This window comes from Marmota marmota, unplaced genomic scaffold (assembly GCF_001458135.2).
Source record: "Marmota marmota marmota unplaced genomic scaffold, marMar, whole genome shotgun sequence".
NCBI classification, from domain to species: Eukaryota; Metazoa; Chordata; class Mammalia; order Rodentia; family Sciuridae; genus Marmota; species Marmota marmota.
The window spans coordinates 21,435,254-21,456,544 of record NW_026000174.1 but is presented as its reverse complement, the minus strand read 5'-3'; the positions used below and the strand labels follow the sequence as shown (position 1 = coordinate 21,456,544).

At 42.8% G+C, this 21,291-nt stretch overlaps 1 protein-coding gene and 1 long non-coding RNA gene across 2 annotated transcripts; one reads left to right on the top strand and one right to left on the bottom strand.

Annotated features, from left to right (window-relative positions):
* Window positions 1-5,861: 5,861 nt before the first annotated feature.
* Window positions 5,862-6,806, top strand: LOC107134077 (olfactory receptor 10A3-like). Its single transcript, XM_015476214.1, has one exon. It carries the CDS (start codon window positions 5,862-5,864, stop codon window positions 6,804-6,806), a length of 945 nt encoding a protein of 314 aa, XP_015331700.1.
* A 5,386-nt stretch (window positions 6,807-12,192) lies between these two features.
* Window positions 12,193-13,536, bottom strand: LOC125611979. The gene is made up of 3 exons (XR_007342215.1): window positions 13,465-13,536; window positions 13,005-13,115; window positions 12,193-12,464 (listed from the first exon to the last, which is right to left on the bottom strand). It is a non-coding gene; the product is annotated as an uncharacterized LOC125611979 (long non-coding RNA).
* Between the last annotated feature and the right edge of the window lie 7,755 nt (window positions 13,537-21,291).

Sequence of the window (21,291 nt, the reverse complement as noted above, 5' to 3'; positions counted from 1 at the left end):
AATCCTTTGTCAGGAGAGTTGGCAAAGATTTTTTCCTCCCATTCTGAAGGTTTCTCTTCCTGCTGTTGTTTCCTTTGTTGTGTAACTTTTTTGTTTGGTGTCATTCCTTTTCTTGAGTCTTGGAGTTACTTCCTGAGCTCTAGGAGTCCTCTGGGGAAGTTGTTGCCTGCACCTATAGGTTAGAGTCTCTCCTATGTCCTCTTCTAGCAGTTGTATGATGTCTGGTCTTATTCCTAGGTCTTTGATCCAATTTGAATTGATTTGTGTAGAGTGAGAAAGAGGGATCCAGATTGAACCTTTTACATGTGGATATCCAGTTTTTCAAGCACCATTTGTTAAAAAGGCTTATCGTTTCTTCAACATAGGTTTTGGGCAATTGTGTCAAAAATTAGAAGAGATTAAAAACAAAAGAATCATCTGTGTGAATGGACACTAAACACCCATTACTAAACAAAATATTTAACCAGAGAGTCGTTTGAAGTTGGTTGGGCTTATCTCTGTCTTTTATTTTTGGTAACATTGAGATAAGGACTCTTTTTAAGTTTCTACTCTTAATACCAGTAATTCTGGCAACATTAACTTAAATCTCATGCCTTTTAGTGAGACCAATTCTGGAAATTCTGCTGTGTGGGTTTTAAAATTTTCAAACACAATCAACATAAATAAGAAATAAGTGAATTTTAAAAACATAAATCTATAACGACTCTCTGTTTAAATACTTTGATAGGCGTTTAGTGTCCACTCACACATTGATTAATCTCTTTTAATGAAAAGTCAGCTTTTAGTTTGAGTCATCTCATTCTGACCTGAAGTTGTCAGTTCATACCTTCTTCTCCATCTGGAATGTTTGACCCTTGATGTTTCAGCTGGATAATTCTTGCTGTTTCTTCAGATTTCCTTAAAATGTCATCTGCTGAAGATGGCCTTCCTTGATCTCCTCTCAACCACCCATTTTATGTTTTCTCTGAACTCCTGGACCTTAATCCATACCTTTTTATTTTAATTTTATTTTATGAAACATATGCACTTTCCTTTTCCCTAAATGTACCTTGTAATGGTTGCTAGGACAATAAACAGAGGTATTTTCCCTGTGATAGAAGGAAGAAGGGAAAGTGTAGGCACCATTATCTGAGCAGGATAAAGTTCAGGAATAAGCCTGAAATTTACTATTAATATATAGTTAGTATTCTTGGCACAAAATCTGTTTTTTTTTTTTAAAAATCTTCATTCTGATTGCAGGCCATTTTCCTTATGTCTAGAGTTTTACCTGTCCCTACTCTTGCTTAACCGTGGGAAGTGGAAGAGACAGTAGAAGAAGGAAACAGCACATAAGTTTTGATGTGGGATCTGTAATCCCACATTTAAAGCTGCCTTTTTAATATCATGTACTGTTTGTAGATCAAAACACTCCCCTTGGCCTTTGTAGGACACTTATATCTTGAGTCTTTCTCAAGCATTTAAATGTGATCTGTGTAATGCTGGAAGGCCTCACTTGATAAGTAGACAGTGAAGTCACTGATAACAGTGACTAAAAAAATTTGTCTATCACTCTGCCCCACCTGCCTAACACAGTGCCTGAGACAGAGTTTGTGCTTATCAATGCTTTCTTTCTTAATAAGAAAAGGGCAATTGATTTTTGGTTTCTAATGTGTTTCTGATGAGATAGTAAATTGAAGAGGTCTTGGTAAATGGTGACCATGTAGTTTGGGCTAAAGGATAACTTTCTTCTCTGTTGCTATGGCTGTTGCTATTATCCAGCTGCAACATCAAGGGACAAACATTCCAGATGGAGAAGAAGGTAGGAATTAACAACATCAGGTCAGATTGCAGTGACTCAAACTAAAAGCTGACTTTTCATTAGAAGAGATTAGTGAATGTGTGAGTGGACACTAAACACCCATCAAAGTATTTAAACAGAGAGTTCTTATGGCAGCATGCCAGCAAGGGAGTAGCTGCTGAGAGAGGCTGGTTAAAATCAATAACTGAGTCTCTAGCTACATGGTTGAATGTTAACATGGGATGCCAGGACCTTCACACTCTATATAAACTCAGTATGTCTTAACCCTAGGCCTTGTGGCTGCCAGATTTTCTGTCTTTTCTTTCAGGACCAAGTCAATAAATTCTCCTTTATTTGTGGCATTACCAACCTCCTCATCCACACCCTCATATTCAGTTCCATGACTTTTCCCCGTCCTTATTGGTACAGGCTGACCAGATCATGCAGGCCTTTACGAGTGTAGTTCCTTTGTTGTTTAGTCCTCTTCAGTGTTTCTCTAACTGTGCAATGCTGTGATGGACCCTCTTTTTATAGGCCTGGCATAAAGGAGATAAGATGAGTGGGGTACCCTTCTACTTTTCTCCAAACCCGATGGCACACCTATGGTATTGTCTTATTGCTCTTAATTGTAAGAGGTTGGTTACTGTTGCAGTGTCAGAATGGTCAGAGAAGTCTTAAAAAACAAAATCTTTGTAGGCATCCAACCAGCATCCTCATACCATGTATCAAGGCCTTAGTTTTTTTCCAGCTCTAGCTCTATCCTTGATTAAATAGCCAAATTTCTCTGAATTTCAGGTACTGACTAGAGAACTCTGCAATTGATATCATGTCCCCTTCACTATTCTAGCCACTTTACACTGAGCCAAGAATCCCGGATCCTCATATATACCCTGTGAGATTAAAAATAATGCTTTTCTTTTACGTGGAAAGTAATAGAAGCAGAGAAATTCAGTGATGTGCTCCAGGTCCTATAAACCAGTCCAGAACTTTTGACTCCAAATCAAGAAGTTCTATGCATGAAATCAACATTATGTAATGACACTTTTTCTCAAAAATGTCAGTGACTGTATTTCTTCTGGAAAATCTGCAAGTTCAGGGCTCAGGGGCATCCATACTTAAATCTCAGAGGCTTCAATCCTCTTGCCTTTACTTAATTCCTACCATTGCCCAAACTGTGCATTCTGTCCAGTTGAATTCTCCACCTGCCACCTGCTTTTGCTCACACCTCCCTGGACTCCTCCCTTCTTTCCTTGTTTACAAAATTCATTCACCCTCTGATTTCACAAAACTCCTACTGGGAGACGTCGCAATATAGTTGAGTCTCATGTGTACAAGGCCTTCAATCCCTGTGGACACATGGAGGGCTGGAGCTCCATGTGTGTTCTCTTGAGTTTCTTCCCTGAGGGACCAGGTTCAAGTCTCTGTAGCTCTCATACAAAATATGAGAAGGTCTGGGAAGCATTCCAAATTCTCGCCAGAGCGATTCTCTGGGACACATGAATCTATGTCATAAGAAGTAAAAAATCAGTGCACTGAATCAATAAATTGCATGTATGAACAGGTGTCTTTTGATCAGTGGTGAGAGTGCTGTTAAAGTAGCAGGCAAATGACAGTCAGAGTCAATGGGTAAGACAGTGCAGTTTTTTTGTGTGCCTATTAGTGGTTATTTTCATTGAGAGGTCTCAGTGAGGGCTGGTGATGCTTTTGAAGACATGCTTCAGTGCTTAGGGCTCAATAGGCAAAGCTGAAATGTTTGAAGCAGACTTATTGGTTTGATTATTCAGTTTCTTTTTTGTTTTTTTCAACAGAAAAGTGCAGATCATAATTGCAATCATGAAGACTTTGCATAAATGATTTGTGGTCATTTGTGACCACAGAATGGGTTTTTTGTTGTTGTTCTTTATTATTTAAGTATATGTCTTGTTTGTAATTGACACATAGTAATTTCATATATTCATGATATATTCTGTGCCATTCCAATGCATGTATGCAATCTTTAATGATCAGATAAACTCAATTGGCATTTCTATAACCTCAGATGTTTATCATTTCTTTAAAATGATTTAAAATCCTACTATATTTTTGAATTGTGCAATTATCTGTTGTGAACCATAGTTATCTTGCTCTATTTTATACATAATTTATTCAAAAGATACTTTTAATTGGTATTACAAAGGTTTCCAATTTTTAAAAATAATGCTCTAAATTTTGGAAATGTTAAAATATACCCACTTCACATATTTGGAACTAAGTCTGCATTTTGTTTATTATTATTATTACTGCCATTAAAAATGAGTTTTGATTATCTGGTCCTGCAGAGTATATTTAACTATTTTTAAAAGTGTTTTTGTTATTGAAAAAAATATATAATTTTCATGGTTTGCACAGGCATTTGATTTGAATATGTGACTGTGACTAAGGTCCAACTCAGGAAAAAGCAATTTGCCTTTTACTGTTGCCAATGCCCTACAGATCTGCACTTAGGATATCGTTCATCTTCATCTCGCTGGGATTCTCTGTCCTGCTGGCTCTTTCAGCTACTTCCTGAATTCCATCTGGTTTTTCAGAACATCATAGAAGATACAGTAGGCTCTGTTCTAGTTGTATTGTCATCAAGGATCTTTGCCGTGAGCAAGTGTGTCCTGCTCTGTGCCTTCCTCCTCCCACCTACTGCCCCTTCCACTCATGGCATCCTGTGACTGTGGTTGTCATCTCCATCTCCCCATCCACATGTAATCTTTCCCTCATTTAAATTGTCTAAATCCCCCATTATTACTTGCCAGTTGGTTCCCAATTGTGCTGTGTACTGGTTTCACTTTGCTATTAACACTATTCTTAAGAGTCTAATTTTCCTAATATATTCCATTTATTTGTTTAAAATTATTATTTTAAAATGTGTAATAAACTGGAGATTGTTGTGGTCATTGTTTAGATATCAAAGAAGCAAACAAAATCTTTGCCCCCTGGGATTATACTGCTGTGGGAATGATTTGTATAAAAGTATACGTAATGTCACTTGGTAAAAATGGAAAAATACAGAGCATTGTGTAAGGGGTAAAGATAGAGAGTTTTGAGACACTATTTTTTTGTAACTTACTGGTGAGGGTCACAGTTATTTTAGCTAGTGTGTTTAGGTTTCTGCTTATGATGCAGAGTCTAGAAAATGGTAGGTCCATCAGAGCTTGTTGAATAATTAATGAGCCCATGAATCACTTGATGAGGAGATTGGGGTGAGAGAAGAGAGAGCGTGGGAGAGAGTGGAAACTTTGAAATTGCAACTCCAGATTGACCAAAAAGTGGGTTTGAGATTGACCAAAAAGTGGGTTTGTCCTCAAATCATCATGGTCACAAAGAAGAATCTTGAATCTTTGGGGCTAAAAATTTCATATCCCAGTAAATCCCAAATAGAATTGGCCAGAAATCAATAAGAAATTAATAAGCCTATAGCCAATTCACATAGTCTAGTGTTGTTTTCTGAGATAGGTGCATTTGAATACAACCTTCCCTGAGCATTCTTGTGGAACGTTGTCACCTTTAAATGTCACACAAAGTTTATTGGTTTTGAATCTAATGAATATTTACATAAATTTACATAAAATTCACTATTACTGATTTATTATAAATATTGGGATTAGCTTTTTTCCATTTATCTACTTTATTATACTATATTTTCTATACTGTCCATTTTTATATATACATAAATTGAATAAAATGAAAAATACCTGTGGTAATAATATGGGATTAGAACCAGTGTTAGAAAATATATATATTTACTTTAGGGTATGTTTAGTTTAAAACTACATAGCGTATAAGTTGCAATAGAATTTGATAGCACTTTGCACTTTTAAGATCAAATTTCTAAATAAGAATTCTTCAGGTTTCCTTTTATATTAGAAATAGTCACTAATGTTAGTATTTTGCCTTTCTCTAAATGTTTCAACCTCAGTTTTTTGGAAGATGTTTTCCTCGTTTCATCCTCTGCTAGAATTTCTATACAGAATTCAGGCTGCTATTCTCAGCCTTTGGAGTGTGACTTTATTCTTTGATTATGTCTGGAGAAACAATATAGGGCTTCTGTACTGCAATGAAAAGACAAAATCAAAGCTCTGTGGTTGAATTCATCCTCTTGGGCTTCTCTGACTTTCCTGAACTTCAAGACGAGATCTTCGGGGTTTTCTTGGTTATTTATCTGGTGACCCTGATGGGAAATGCCACCATCATAGCTGCCATCTTGCTGGACCAGACCCTCCACATCCCCATGTACCTGTTCCTGCAGAATTTATCTGTGGTAGAAGTGAGTTTCAGTGCAGCCATCATGCCTGAAATGCTGGTGATCCTGACTACTGAGAAAACTACAATTTCTTTTGTAGGCTGTTTTGCACAGATGTATTTCATTCTTCTTTATGGTGTGAATGAGTGTTTTCTCCTAGGGGCAATGGCTTATGACCGATTTTCTGCCATCTGCCATCCTCTGACCTACCCCATGATTATGAACAAGAGGATATTTGTGAAATTAGTCATGTTCTCATGGGTCTCAGGGGTCATGGTGGCTACTCTGCAGACCTCATGGGTATTCAGTTTTCCCTTTTGTGGCCCCAATGTAATTAATCATATATCTTGTGAAACCCCAGCAGTGCTGGAACTGGTATGTGCAGATATTTCCTTGTTTGAAATATATGCTTTCACAGGCACCATTTTGATTATATTGCTTCCTTTCTTGTTGATACTCTTGTCTTATCTTAGAATTCTCTTTGCCATCCTGAAGATGCCATCAACAACTGGGAGGCAAAAGGCCTTTTCCACCTGTGCCTCACATGTCACATCAGTCACCCTCTTCTATGGCACAGCCAGTATGACTTATTTACAGCCCAAATCCAGCTACTCACCAGTAACCAAGAAACTGATGTCTTTGGCTTACACATTGCTCACACCCCTGCAGAATCCCCTTATCTACAGCCTGCGAAACCATGAGATGAAAAGGGCTTTGGTGAAATTATGGCGGAAAGCGGGGGTTTTACACACAGTTTGACTTGTTAAGAAGCTATATATTTGCTCATTACTCAACAGAACTCTGTTTGAATTTAATAAATGATGAAAACAGATTCCATTTCTTGATATTAATGAGTTCACATTGTTGTATTCCTTGAGTTTGAAATGTATCAGGAGATTCTTCTCTTTTAATACTGTAGTGTTATCATCTGTTTTGAAGAGATACTAAGTTCCTTAGCACATGATACAACAGTCTAGTCATGCATTTCCCTATTATGGGCATCCAGGTTATTATCAGACTATTGTGATTAAGATTATGCTTCAATAAATATCTAGTTCAATAGGTTTCTATGTATTGATGCTTTTATTTTGATATGATCATTTCCTCAAAGGTCATTCTGATATAATGAATGATATTTACACATAAACGTGTGTGTGTGTGCTGGTTGAGATCCAACTGGAAGCCTTGCATATGCTAATCATGTGTACAACCACTGTGCTCTACACCCTTCCCTTGTTTATATATTTTAATTGTTATTGTAGAGTTACTTCTTTAAATGCTTTTAACTAATTCTGACTGACCTGAAGGCTCACTGAAATTCACTAATAGCTATAACCTCAAGAGACCAACAAATAGTGGGTGTGATTTTTTTTTTTTTTCTGGAGAGAAAAATCTTTTCAACGAGTCAGTAAGAAAATGAATTATTGTTTACAGGATGAAATGAGTTCTACTTCATGGACTCATACTGGGATCATCCAAAACTGTATTTCTCTTGGTATTTATATATTTATGCAACAATGCATATCTCTCTCATACATATAAAACATTAGGACAAAGTATGAAATGTTCCAGATTTTGCACCTGTGAAATTATTCTCTCTGAAAAGTTCACACTGTAAGTCAGGAAATGCAAAGATTCTAGAAAATAGGCATAACTCATAATGTTGCTGTGAATGTTGATATGCAAATACCTGTTCAAGTCATTGCTTTTAATGCTTTCAGATCTATCTGCAGGAGTGGAATTGCTGGATCATATGGGAATTACCTGCTTAATTCTTTGAGGAATTGCCATAGTATTTTCCATGGTAGCTGTACCATTTCATATTCCCATCAACTATGCATGAGGGATCCAATTTCTCCGCATACTTGATAACACTTTTTGTTTGGTGGTGCTGGTGTTGGTTGGTTGTTTGATAATAGCCATCCTAGTGGGTGTGAAGTGGTAGTTCATTGTAGTTTTGACCTAAGTATTGGGTTTCTTTTTAAAAAAGAACAAAATGATGGCATTTGCCGGTAAATGGATTGTAATGGAGAATATCATGCTAAGTGAAAAAAATCCAAACTCAGAAATTCAAAGGTCAAATTATTTATGTCAAATGCAGAAGGTGGAGTAAAATAAAGGAAAGGGGGAGGAAAGGATAGGATAACAAAGAATCAATCAAATATAAATGAATACATGTTAATGTTTTCAATGTGTTTATTGCAAGCATGTTCTCAGTTTTGTTGTTTGCCTTTTAATTTTGTGTAAAATTTTGAATGCAAAATGTTTGTTTTAGGTGATCAAATCTATTAATCATTTTATTGGCATCACCTAAGTTTACTTGTATTTCCCTCTCCTTCAAGCGGATAAGTATTAGGTATATTGTTTCTTTTTTCTTTCAATTCTTTAATCTATCTGAAATTAATGCCGGGTAAGATGAGATAACAGTCTAATCCATGTGTGTTCCCCATGGTTACAATCAATGTTTCCAGCATCACTTATCGAGTAGATTTCATTTCCCGGATTCATGACCAAAACTTAAACAGACACTGAGTTCTTCATATACACTCAGATCTGCGGAGTGGACCCTGGGAGGTGCCTCCCAGATTCCCCTCCAGAATGAAGAACTTACCCGCCCAGCTGCTGGAGTGTGGGTGGGAGATAGCCCCAAATCTGGGTGCTGCCTCCCCTTCTTCCAGGGACAGATTGTATCCAAGGAGTGGTCACTACAGGCATACAGGCCCAGCCACTGTACCCCAAAGCAGGACAATTTTGAAGGGCCACGTGACCTTTGGGTTTGCTGAGCTTTTGTTGGGCCCCTACCTCAGGTGACTCCCCTCTGCTCAGTCTTGCATCTTCTCCTCCCCTTCCCTTCCTACCAGGGATGTTTATCCCCAAATCATTCCCTGTAAACATCCTGCATGTTGATCTCTAGAGTCTGTGTGTGGACATTTTGTTTCATTAATCTATTGATTTTAGCACCATGTATTTTGAATTTTTTTATAGTTTTCAAATACAAAATGTTTTTTGAATTTTTGGTTGTTATCATCTGAATCCATAGAGTTATGTTGTTTTGTAGTAAACAAAACCCCATACAAGGACTGGTGTCATACGAAGAGGTAAAGCACTTGCCTAGCACATGTGAGGCAGGACCTGGGTTGGATCCCCAGTACCACATTAAACCACCCCCCCCACACACACACACATACAAACCATAACACAAAAATATTTACTTATGAACTCAAACATCTTCTTTCATTTAAAACTGGCATCTTGAGCCAAGCATGGTGGCATAGGCCTGTAATCCCAGCTACTCAGTGGCTCAGGCAGGAAGACCACAAGTTTGAGGCCAGCCAGAACAGTACAGTGAAACCCCACCTCAGAAAAACAAAGCAAGGGGCTGGTTCAGTGGCAGAGCACTGCCTAGTATGAGTGAGGCACTGGGTTTGATCATCAGCACCTCATTAAAAAAATAAAATAAAGGTATTGTGTCCATCTACAATTTAAAAATATAAATTTTTTTTAAAGCAAAAGTACAATAAGCCAATCCCAGAAAACCAAAGGCTGAATGTTCCCTATTATATACAGATGCTAACACACAATAAGAGGGGTAAGGGAGGGAAGAATAGAAGTTCATTGCACTTTGTGCTAACACACAAAGGATAATGAAGGGAAGAGAGGGATAATGGGAATAGGAAAGATTGTGGAATGAATTGGACATGACTTTCCAATGTTCATATATAAACACACCACCAGTAAAACTACACATCATGTACAACTACCAGAATGGGGAGGTATACTCCATGTATGTATAATATGTCAAAATACACTCTACTATAGTGTAAATCTAAAAAAACCCCAAAATTATTAATAACAAAGAAACAAAGGAAAACAATAACACACTAGCATCTTCCTTTCCCACCAATCTCAGCTGCAACATAAAATATTTTTGCAATGACAATATATTACAAAGTGAAATTCTTGCAAGAGGCAGTATTTCATAATGTCAATAGAACTGATACTAGAATTGCACTTAAATTCTTAAAAACCAATAACTAAATAGAATATAGTCTAAAACAGCTAAACGTAGTAAGGGGGAAAATCAATAAGATTGACAAGCTAGTAGGCCCTTCTAAAGAAAACTATGGGTTCCCTGGTAAATTCTACCAAAACTTTAAATAGACACTATTCCTTCTCAAACTCTACCAAGAATTAGAAGAGGAAGGAACAATTCCCAACTTACTTTACAGGACCAATATTACCCTGATACCAAAGCCAAACAAAGACATCACAGGGGAAAACTAAGACTAATACCCTTTATAAGTATTAAATACAGAAATCTTTTTTAAAAAACCTAACAACTGGGGCTGCAATTGTGGCTCAGCGGTACAGTGCTTGCCTAGCATGTGCGAGGCCCTTAGGTTCGATCCTCAGCATCACATAAAAATAAATTAATGTAATAAAGGTATTGTGTTCAACTACAACTAAAAAATAAATATTTAAAAAAACTTAACAACCTAAATTCAGCAGCATATTAAAAATATTATGTATCATTGCCACTGGGATTTATCCAAGAAACGCAAAAATGATTCAACATTTAAAAGTATAGCTGGGCATGGTGGCACGTGTCTATAATTCCAGCAACTCTGGAGTCTGAGACAGGAAGACCATAATTTTGAGGCCAGGCTCAGCAACTTAGTCAGGTCCTCAGGAACTTAGTGAGACCCTGAGACTCAATAAAAAATAAATAGGACTGGGGACAAATCTCAGTGATAAATCATCCCCTGGTTAAATCCCTAGTACATTCCCCCCCACCCCCCCAAATGTTTTATAGGTGATAGTCTGAGACATCATTACCAAACTGGAAACTGGGGAGATGGCCAAGACTGACTCCAGCATCATGCAGGATCACCTTGGTGGTGCTCTTGCAATGAATGAAAGATACATGTCAGACCGTGTCTCATCAGATCATTGTAAGAATCGACACTATTGGTAATCACACTTGTGATTGGGAAAAAAACCACTCCAGACCTTATAACTCAGGCTGGGGTGAAAGAGTTTGAAAACAGAAATGATAGTTGCCATACAAAGGAATTGAAGTTTGCTAGTAGTTTACACTGAAATTTGGAATACCATTTTCCTAAGCTAAAAATGGTTTCCTGCAGCTAACTACTATGTGTTGAAAGGTTTTATATTATAATGCCCATTCTTATCACATACTATGTAGTTAGTTTATAGAGTAATTTCCCCCCAGTTTCTTGAACATAGTGTATCTTTGTGTCTTGGACCTGGTCAGTCAAGCTATTAATTATTAAACACCAAAACTTGCAGAAAATGTCAATTTGTAGTATACCACATTAATAGTGGAAGAAAAATATCATACATGATCATTTGGTGCAGAAAAAGCACTTGACAAAATCTAATACCTTTCCATAATTAAAAAAGACACAAACAGAGATAAAAGGTAATTTCCTCAAACTTAGGAAGGGCATTTATGAAAAATCTTATATTTATTAAAAGTTTTAGCCACAGAAATTAGGCAAGAAAAATATTTAATATCCAGGTGAGAAAGAAAGAAGAAAAACTATCTACTTGCAGGGCGAAAGATCTTGCATATAGAAAACCCTAAGATAGTCATGGCAGTTAACTCCTGTAACTTGGGAGCCTATGGTGGAGGCTGAGACAGGGGACCACAAGTTGGAGGCCAGCCTGGCCAATTTAGTGAGAGCACGTCTGAAAATAAAAAAGGGCTGGGGATGTAACTCAGTGGTGGAGCGCTTGCCTACTATGCATAAAGCCCTGGGTTTGATTTGATCCTCAGTACCACACACGATCAATCTCTCTCTCTCTCTCTCTCTCACACACACACACACACACACACACACACACACACACAATCCTAAAGAATACACACGTGCACACACAATTAGAACTACCAATAAATAAGTTCCATTTCTATTTGGTGGAGTAGTTTGAGGTGCACTTGGTATTATCCAGGCTGGTTAGTTTTCTCTCCTGTCATCTCCAGCCCTTGCCAGGAAGCCAGCCAGGTCAGTCACTGTGATTATTACTGTTGCCATATTTTAAGGATGAGAGAAATGCTAAGTGTCTTGCCCAAGGTCAAAAAGCCAGACAGAATTGGTTCCTGAGCTTGGGTCTCCAGAGAGCAAGGATCTTCTCCCCTTCCAGGAGGGCTCTGTCCCAGCCTCCCAGCCCTCATAGCCTCCCCACACCCACAGAGAAACACGCTTCTCTGAACGTAGAATAAACAGGCAGAGAAGTGATAAAAAGCAACAAAAAATATATTTTATAAGGATTAGATAACTGTGGAGGTCATGGCACCCCCAACAGGGGATTGAGTGGGGGGGCTCAGGCCCGAGAGACCTCCGTGTAGGGTTCACATCCTGGCATCACCTGGTGGGATGTAGTAGCACTGGGCTGATGGGAAGATAAACACAGTCAGTACCTGGGGGCTCTCCCTAACCTCCACCCCACTGCTCACAGTCAAGTCCCTCAGCTCCTGGAGGCAGGAAAAAGGAGAGGGTTGGCACCACAAGTCATTGCAAGGGCCCTTGGGGGGCACTGGGGTTTACCCAGCCCACTGCACTCCTAATGCTCCATTCCATGTTTCACATGGGACTGAGTAAAAATTTCCAATTAAAAAAAAAAAGAATCTCCTTTAAAACATTATAAGCTACTGGACTAGTCTCAGACCTCATTAACGCTGAGGAAGGTAAGGGACTGTCCCAAGGCCTACCAGCTAGTCAGCAGTGCAGTCCTTTCTCTTTCTCTATCCAGGGACACCTGGGTGTGCTCTGAAGCCCTCCAGGTCCATAATCTCACTCCTTATGCTCCAAGTGCTTCAGGTTCAGGGCCAGCCCAACATCAGGGGCTTCCCCCAACACATGTGCAACCACAGACCCTCATGTTCCAAAGCTCACCCGATACTCCTTACCTTCTATGAAGGTGCAGACTTACCTTGGGGGGGGCTGAGTTGCAGACCTGGGCCCAAGGAGGTCTTTATGATGTCAGGTTGGCCTCCAGTTGGTGTCCTGCTCCATCTGAAGGCAAACAGCCTCGGACATGTACCTGGGAAGCAACAGGCCAAATGCAAGGAGTCACTACCCACCTTGGCCTGGTCTCCCTGACCACACTCACCCCTCAGCTGGGAAAGCACAGAGCCCAGGGCTCTCATCCAGGAGCCGTATCCAGGCTGCCATTACCCTCTACCACATTTCTTGGGGCAAGAACCTAAAACACCAAGGAAGAGTGAAATTCCCAGAAACTCCCAGAGTGCCCTGGAGAAAACCCCAAAGGAAAGGAACAGGAAGTGTTAAGGCCTGGGAGCTGCGGACAGAGACCAGGGAAATAGACCCAGCTTCACCCCAACCCACCAGCCCCAGGGTCCACCACTTGAGCCCTTGGTTTACCAACTCACTTGGGTCCCAAGGATGCACATAGCGTGATGTAGAAATTCCTTATGCAGCCCTGGTTATAAGGGTTATCGTGCTGGAGGGAGATGAAGAAGGGAACAGGAGCTCAGAATCAGCAGGACTGGGCAAGGCCATCTCCCAGTGACCCTTGCGAAGTGGGTCAGTTAAGCCAGGGCTCAACCTGGGCCCGAGGCAAGGCTCCAAGAGTGACCCAGGGCCTCCTGCCTTCCCAGGCTCCTAGGAAGAGTGACCTCCCTCAACCCACTTGTGAGCAGCTCTCCCTGGATTGTGCTGACCCAGCACCCACCTCTGCTGCCTTCTCAGGGCTCCTCATCCCCTTGTGCTTTCCTTTGCAGGATCCTTGCTCTGTCTCTATTGGCCACACCTGTCCTCTCACCTCATCCTTCCAGGTACCCTTTAAGATCTTTCTAGTGCTGTTCTGCTCAACTGATCCAAAGATGGTGTCACCACTTTACTCTCTTAACTCTCGATGTTTTCTAAAAATCTACCTTCATTGAATTTCACTATCTGGGAGGCCAGTGGCAGCAGGGGATGGCCAGACATATTTCCCTAGTCAAAAATCAGATTTTCCAGGAAAATCTGAGCTGAAGACCTTCAGTACACAAAGCAGGAAAGGTCAAGCTCAAAGGTCATGTCCTTCCCTGGACACTGACTGGCTTCTCCTCTCCCTTATTCTACTTTCTCTTTCCCCTGAGTCCATCTGTCAGCCTCGACCCCTCCTCCTTCCAGACCAGGTTGAGTTTCACCCCAACTTCATGAGCTTAAGGTAGCAAATACTCTGTTATAATGGCAAGTGGCCCAGCAGCACTTATATCCACACTAATTCTCCGATGGCCTACACATGAAGACTTTCAACTTCAAACACTCTTCTCCACCAGAAGGAAAGACGATTCCACATCAGAACAGCACTGGAATATGTCCCAAAAGCAACATGAATCATTGTCCTCTGTGAGGTTCTGCCTCCTTTAAGGTGTTCACAACACTTAAGATATGAGCATACCACCAGGTGCAGTGGCGCACACCTCGCATCCCAGGTACTTGGGATTCTGAGGCTGGAGGATCGCACGTTCAAGGCCAGCCTCAACAACTTAGCAAGGCCCTCAACAATTTAGTGACACCCTATCTCAAAACAAAATATAGCAAGGATTAGGGATGCAACTTTGGTGGTAAAGCACCACTGGGTTTAATCCCTAATACCAGAAGAAATAAATTAATTAATGGCAGAGTATTAAAAAATCACAGAATTTTTAAACTTAGAGAAAGAATGTTTGATTAGATATATATCATGTATAGAAAATACTGATTGTACATAAAGTATAGAAAATGCTTAAGGAATGATAGTTAATAAATTTCTAAGAACTGAGCAGTAAATTTGAATACCTTCCTCTCCCCACATGGAACCCTATCACACACAACTAGAATCCAACAGCTCTGAGGCACCCAGACCAGCCTCTCTCACTGGCTCCACTCCTGGGTCTCCTGCTCCAATTCTGTGTCTCAAACACCCTCACACTCTACAGAACCAAAATCCAGCGGCATCTTCTTGCGCCATTTTCTGCCCAACTTCCTGCTGCCTCTCCTTCTTCCCCTTATCTTGGGGGATCAGGGCACCTGGCTTCTCTCTGTTCCTTTCTCTCTTTCCTTCTATCCCCAAATGTTGATTCTTCTGTTTGCTGGTTCACTCATTCATTCAGATTTCTTTTCTCTGTTGCTGGGGATTAAATAATTCAGGGCCTTGCACATGCTAAGCACACACTCTACCATGGAGATGCACCCTCAGCCAGAAATATTTTAGGGTATCAAAAATGCTTCTGTCCAACCAGGCACAGTGGCACTCACCTGTAATCCCAGTGACTTGGGACACTGAGGCAGGTTTGAGACCAGCCTCAGCAACTTAGTGAGACCCTGATTTACAATGAAAAGTAACAGGGACTGGGGATATAGCTCAGTGGTAAAGTGCCCCTGGGTTCAATACCGAGTAGCAAAAAAATAAAGAAGAGTCACTGCACTGGGGATGGAAAGCACCCTGCAAACAGCACGGACAGCCTACTTTCAGTGGTGAGGGCAGCTGCAACACAAGGCCCTGAGCACTGTGGGGAGTGGCCAGGGTAGAGCAGAGAGAGGTATTATGGGAACCATGTAGGCAACCCAGATCACAGCACCCAGGTGCATGCAGAGGAGAAGCCCAGAGAGTTAAGTGCTGAGACAGTTACTTCTGGCTTCAGAGGCTGTGTCCAGTTCAGAAAGAGTAGTCTGAAGATGTCTGCTGGCTTTGGCCATTAATGAGAGCATCATCCTGACAGCAAGGGCTGGGCTGACCTGGCCCAGGAAGTGAAGGGTGAGCTAGTGGACAAGGTCAACTCTTTCAGGAAATAAGGCCCAGAAGGTACAACAGGTGGAGTGGAGGCCTGGGATGTTAAGGGTGAGACTTGTATGGCTTTTAAGATGAGGCACAAACGTGTAGATGACCGTGGGAAGGAATGGTAGTAATGGTAACAGCAGCACATAGGGCACTTTCTGGTACCAACCACTGTTCTATGTGGTTTACATGAATTAATCCACAATTCCCTGTTTTATAGATAGGGAAATTGAGTGACCAGGGGCTAAGTAGCATACCCAAGGGTCTCCCTGCTGGTCAGTTCTAGAGCTGTGATTTGAACTTATGTGGTCTTCACCAGAGTCTTTGCCACCAACCACCAAGCAAGTAACTCTAGGAGGAGCTGAAGTCAGGGAATGGAGTATGGTGGGAATGAAAGTAGGAGCATGGGATCTGTGCCTGAAATTAGTGCTGCCAATAACAGAAAGGAGCCCTGTCTGGTGAATCTTAGAGTGCAGACCACATTTAGGTCCCTTGAGACTTGGGGATCCTGGACTTGGAGGGCCTCATTCTGAGCAGAGGAGGAAGAGCAATGGCCTATGGCCTGACCTGGGGCTGGAAAAACCACAGGATAGAGGAAGGGAAAAGGCTGCCAGGCAAACTCAATGATGAAGTGAACCTGGAGAGAGAAGACAGGCAGACCACAGGGCTGATGAACAAGGGCCAAGCACAGGAGTCACAGGTGGGAGGGAACCACATATGGTAGTGGTGGGGTGCTGACCAAAAGGATGGGAGGTGATGAGCAGAGTGGATCCTCTGTCTTTTCTGCTGTCTTGGGGTCTGTAGCTTCCCCTCCCTCACTGATGCTGACCACCAGTCTTCCTGAAAGAGCTTTTAGTCAAGTGATTGCCATACTAAAGGAATCCCATGGCAGAGATGCCCATTCCTATCATACCTAGTGGATGGTCAAAGAAAAAGCAATAAAGACACACAGATGGGAAGGAAAGCAATAAAACTATTCCTCACACAGGACATAAGGTCCATTCAGAGTGAACAACAACCAATGCTGGGGAAAAAGCTCAGTGGTCGAGCACCCGATTCAATCCCCAGGATTGGAAAAACAGCAACACTAAGGACTCCTGCTCTATGGAAGATGCTATGAAGAAAATGAAATGACCAGCCATGAATTGCAAGAAAAGATTTGCAAAACATAGATCTGAATCCAGTACAGAGAAGTCCTGAACTCAATAAGAAAACAACACATTTTTTTTTAAATGGGCAAAGATTGGAGCAAACACTTCACCAACAATATACCCAAGGCTGAGAAAACATGAAAATATGCTCAACATCGTTAGTCATTAGGAAAATACAGACTGGAGCCCTAATGAAATACCACAACTCATTTATTAGAAGGCTACAATTTGAAAACAAAAAAAGAATAGTAACAAATGACAGTGTCAAAAGCCAGTGAGGATGTGGAGCAACTGGAATTCTCATTCATTACTGGTAGAAAGTAGAAACGGTACAGTTGTTTCCTAACAAGTCCCACATGTTTACCTTATGACTCAGCAATGCCACCCTTAACAATTTACCCAACAGAAATGAAAACTTATGTCCACATGTCTATGCACCAATGGTTGTTGTAGCAGCTTTATTTATAACTGCCCAAAACTGGCTGGGCACAGTTCCCCATGCCTGTCATGGCTTGGGAGGCTAAGGCAAGAGGGTGGCCAGTTCAAAGCCTCAGTAACTTAGTAACTTAGCAAGGCCTTAAGCAACTTAGTAAGACCCTTTTTCAAAATTTAAAAAATTTTTCAAAAAGAAAACATAAGGGTGCTTTGGGTGGAGTGGGGTGAGGCTGGGATTGTTGCTCAGTGATTAAGCATCTCTGGGTTCAATCCCTGGTACAAAAACAAAACAAAATAAACCAACAAAAATACTGCCAAAAACTAGATGCAAAGTAAAAATCCTTCAATTAGTGAATGTTTAAAAAATCTGTAGGGAAATACAATACTACACAGAAACAAAAGACAATAAATCCCTAACTATTGACTAAAAAGGGTGAATTTTACTGTTTGTAATTACCCCTCAATAAATGACATTTTTACAAATTTTTACCATGGCTCCCAGATTTCCACTTCTTCAAAACAAAATTCCATGCTTGGATTTCTGGGCCTTTGTAATCTTGACCCCCATGGAGTCAACCTCATTGCCCATGCCAACTTGTGCTTGAACTAGATCTGTTTCACCATCATTCTGTTAATACCCTACTTTTGGATTTCTGTGCCTTTCTGCAAAATTGTACCTCTCACAGTCAATGCCCTCCTGTCTTCCTCTCCAAAAGCACACCTAGGACACAGAGAGTGGCATGTTCTACTCTGCAGTGTGGGCTTCGGCAAACTCCCAGTTTCTTCCAGTCTGCTACACCATTCAGGACTGACCCCTCGCTCAGAGTGTTCCTGGGTGTCTCCCGGTGTTATTCTGATTGCTCGTTGCTTATCAACACAAGTGTATGATGTACTTACTCACCTCTACACCCATCCCTTAAATAACTGCCACCTAGCACACCCAGCACACAGTAGGTTTTCAATGCAATGCACCCAGGAGGGAGAATGGCCACCAAGCTTCAGCATATAGAGATATCTGAGCTGCATCTTTAGAGGTGGGTCTGGAAGAACTCATGAGGCACCATCAGGGCCAAGGGCAGTGGAGAAAGCGCACACAAAGTGCCTAATTCCAGACGTGCAAGATGCCTCAACACAGCCAAGGGCACAGGCACTCAGTGCACTTACCTGATCCTCATAGGGTCGCCTGGCAGTGCCCACCGCCACTGCCTTGATGAACAACTGCAGGATGAGAGGGAGCAAGAGGTGCCCCAGCGGGTACAGCCACTAGGATGCTGTGCACAGGCTAAGAAGTGAAGCCATGGAAGAGCTCCTCCCTGGCCCCGCCTTTCAACCCGACTCCTCCCTCCCTCCCTCCTGCCCCAGCTAGCACAACCCACCAGCTCTCCCTCCCTGGACTGGACAGTTAGTCCAGTACACCCAAGGGAAACCTCACTCCACCACACTGTCCTCCCACCTTTCCCTTTTCAACTTTCATTACCCTACTCTGTGGCCCCCCTAGATTCTTAACTCCACGGGCATCCTACCTCGCCCATATCCCTGACCCCACTGGCCTTCCTCATGTCCTTCACAAGTCCTCCCAAGTGACTTCTCCCTCTAGCCCCGCCCACGTCAGCCCCTCCCCGTCACTCCGCCCTTCCTCCTATGTTTGCCCCTCCCTCCCCACCGCACCAGCTCTTGCGGTGTGGGCCCTTGGGACTGTGTGGATACGTCATGGTTTGGTCCAGAAACGCCACATGCCTCCTACGTATGATGAAAAGCACGCAGGTGGCCAGCACAGTACCCAGATATAGGCACAGGGACACGAGGAGTAGCAGGTAGAGCCGGATGTTTCGGTGTCCCACACAGTTATTCACCCACCTGCAATGGTGGTCGAACTCCTAGGAGAGAGGAATGAGGACTCAGGGTCCCGTTCCGACTGGCCTCCATCACCCCCTAATCCTGAGGCCCATCACCCCCTCATCCCAACGTAGCCGTCTAGGCCACCTGCTCTTGGCCCTACACATGGGTTCCCATCTCAGGGAGAACCTGGCATTTCCATGGTTAGAGCACAGTTAGGACCCCATGGCTCATCAGGTCACCTGTCCTGGGTGAGGTCTTTAGAGACAAAACCTGCCTGGTGTCACTTGGAGCAGGATATAACAACTCTGGGCCTCTGTTTGGTCAGATACTGGATAAGGATGAAAATAAACACCCTTGCCCTACCAGCTGTCTGCACTTGTGAACCCGAGCAGGGTGGGCACATCAGAGAAATGCACTCAGAACCCAGGAAACCCTCCAACTGGGACACCCAGACCAAGACAGGCAAAGATTCCCAGGACAGGGCAGCAGTCAGTCTAAAGGGCTGGGGATCTAGTATCAGCAAGCCAGGAGAGGGGACAGTCACTGCTTTTCCTCCCCCTTACTCCGCCAGGCTCAGCACAGAGGGGATGCCCTTTGCATGTCAGCACCTGTGCAAGCAAGGCCAGCCTCCCTGGACAGGTGCAGACACTGAGGTGATGACGTCTATATGCCACTAGAAGCAGTTCGGGAAGATGGTCTCCTACCCACCCCTGGCCCACTCATGTCGTGAGGTTCCTGGTCCTGGCCAGGTGCCCGGGGGCGGGTTGGTGAATGGACAGGGAGGAGGAACACTCACTTCCACACAGATGTCACAACTTTCGCAGTGGAAGGTTCGAGGCAGGCGGTGAAAATAACAGGTGGGACACCACGGCATGTGGTATAACCTGCCATTCACTCATGCCATGTACGGAGCCTCAGGGTCTTGCTCGAAGGCGCCTGGCAGGTGAAGAGGTTTGGGCAGTGGAGGAGGCCCTTGCATCACTCTGATGCTCGGGGCTGCCCCATAGCATCACTGGGCAACAAGAAGGTGGGGAGGAGGAGGGCAGGGGAATCCCGGTCCCTGTTGAGCAAGCTGACCACTCAGATGGGCGGACAGAGAGAAGGGCTTTCCAGCCACAAGAGCTCTACGTGGCACTCCCCCCTTTGGGATAGTGATCAGTGCTTGGAGTCGGGTGTGAAATGGGAAGGAGGAAGGGTGAACTGCGTGGTTGGAAGAGCCTGCTGCCTCTCTTGCCGGCTCCTCCCTTCTAAAGCAACTGGAAAACCTCCAGGATTCTGTTTTTTCACACTTCATTGGCTTGGGAAATGAAGTGCCAGGGCCCAAGTAATGATAACAGGGTAAGAAGGGATCCTGAGGCCACAGGTAGGGTCAGCCCTTTAGAAATGGCCCCTGTAGGCACCAGCCCTTGGGGTGCCACCTCCCTCTCCCAGGGGTCTGAGGCCTTACCTCTGTGTAAGGTGCCTGGGTCTGAAATGTTCATGGAAATGAGGCTATATAAACTGAGTAGGCAGAGAAGGCCTGAGGCCACTGGAAAGACCCACTCTCCATTTTGCACCAGTGCTCGGCATCTGAAACCAGGGCCAGACTCAGTTCTAGTCTGGGGCAACCCGGAGCCCCCATGAGGCTTTAAGGATGTATCTGAATATCCAGGCTAGAGACAGACCCCATTCCCTCCACCAATTGTCAGCAACATTACCAGCCTCCCCCAGTCCCCCCCACCCCAAAGCCTCAGGCTCTGCACATCTCTGTGCTTCTCACTAAATATCCTCCTTGCCCTCCTGGCCTCCCTCCTCCTCCCTGCCTCTGCACTCTCACTGTCTATTTCTCATCTGTCTCTTGGTGAGAAACCCGACAGCTGACTCAGAGACTCACGTGAAAGTGAAGAATACTGTGCTCAGAGACACCAGGGCTGCCACAATCACACAAGCCCAAAGGCTCGAGAAAAGCCAGGATCTGGCTGGGGGTTGGGGTGGGGACAATAAGTCGTTTGATACAGTCATGCTTCGCTGCCTGCTCTCAAACAAAT

Excerpts from the sequence above, each read along its gene's own strand:
- LOC107134077 (XM_015476214.1), top strand. The coding sequence starts at position 5,862 with ATGAAAAGACAAAATCAAAGCTCTGTGGTTGAATTCATCCTCTTGGGC.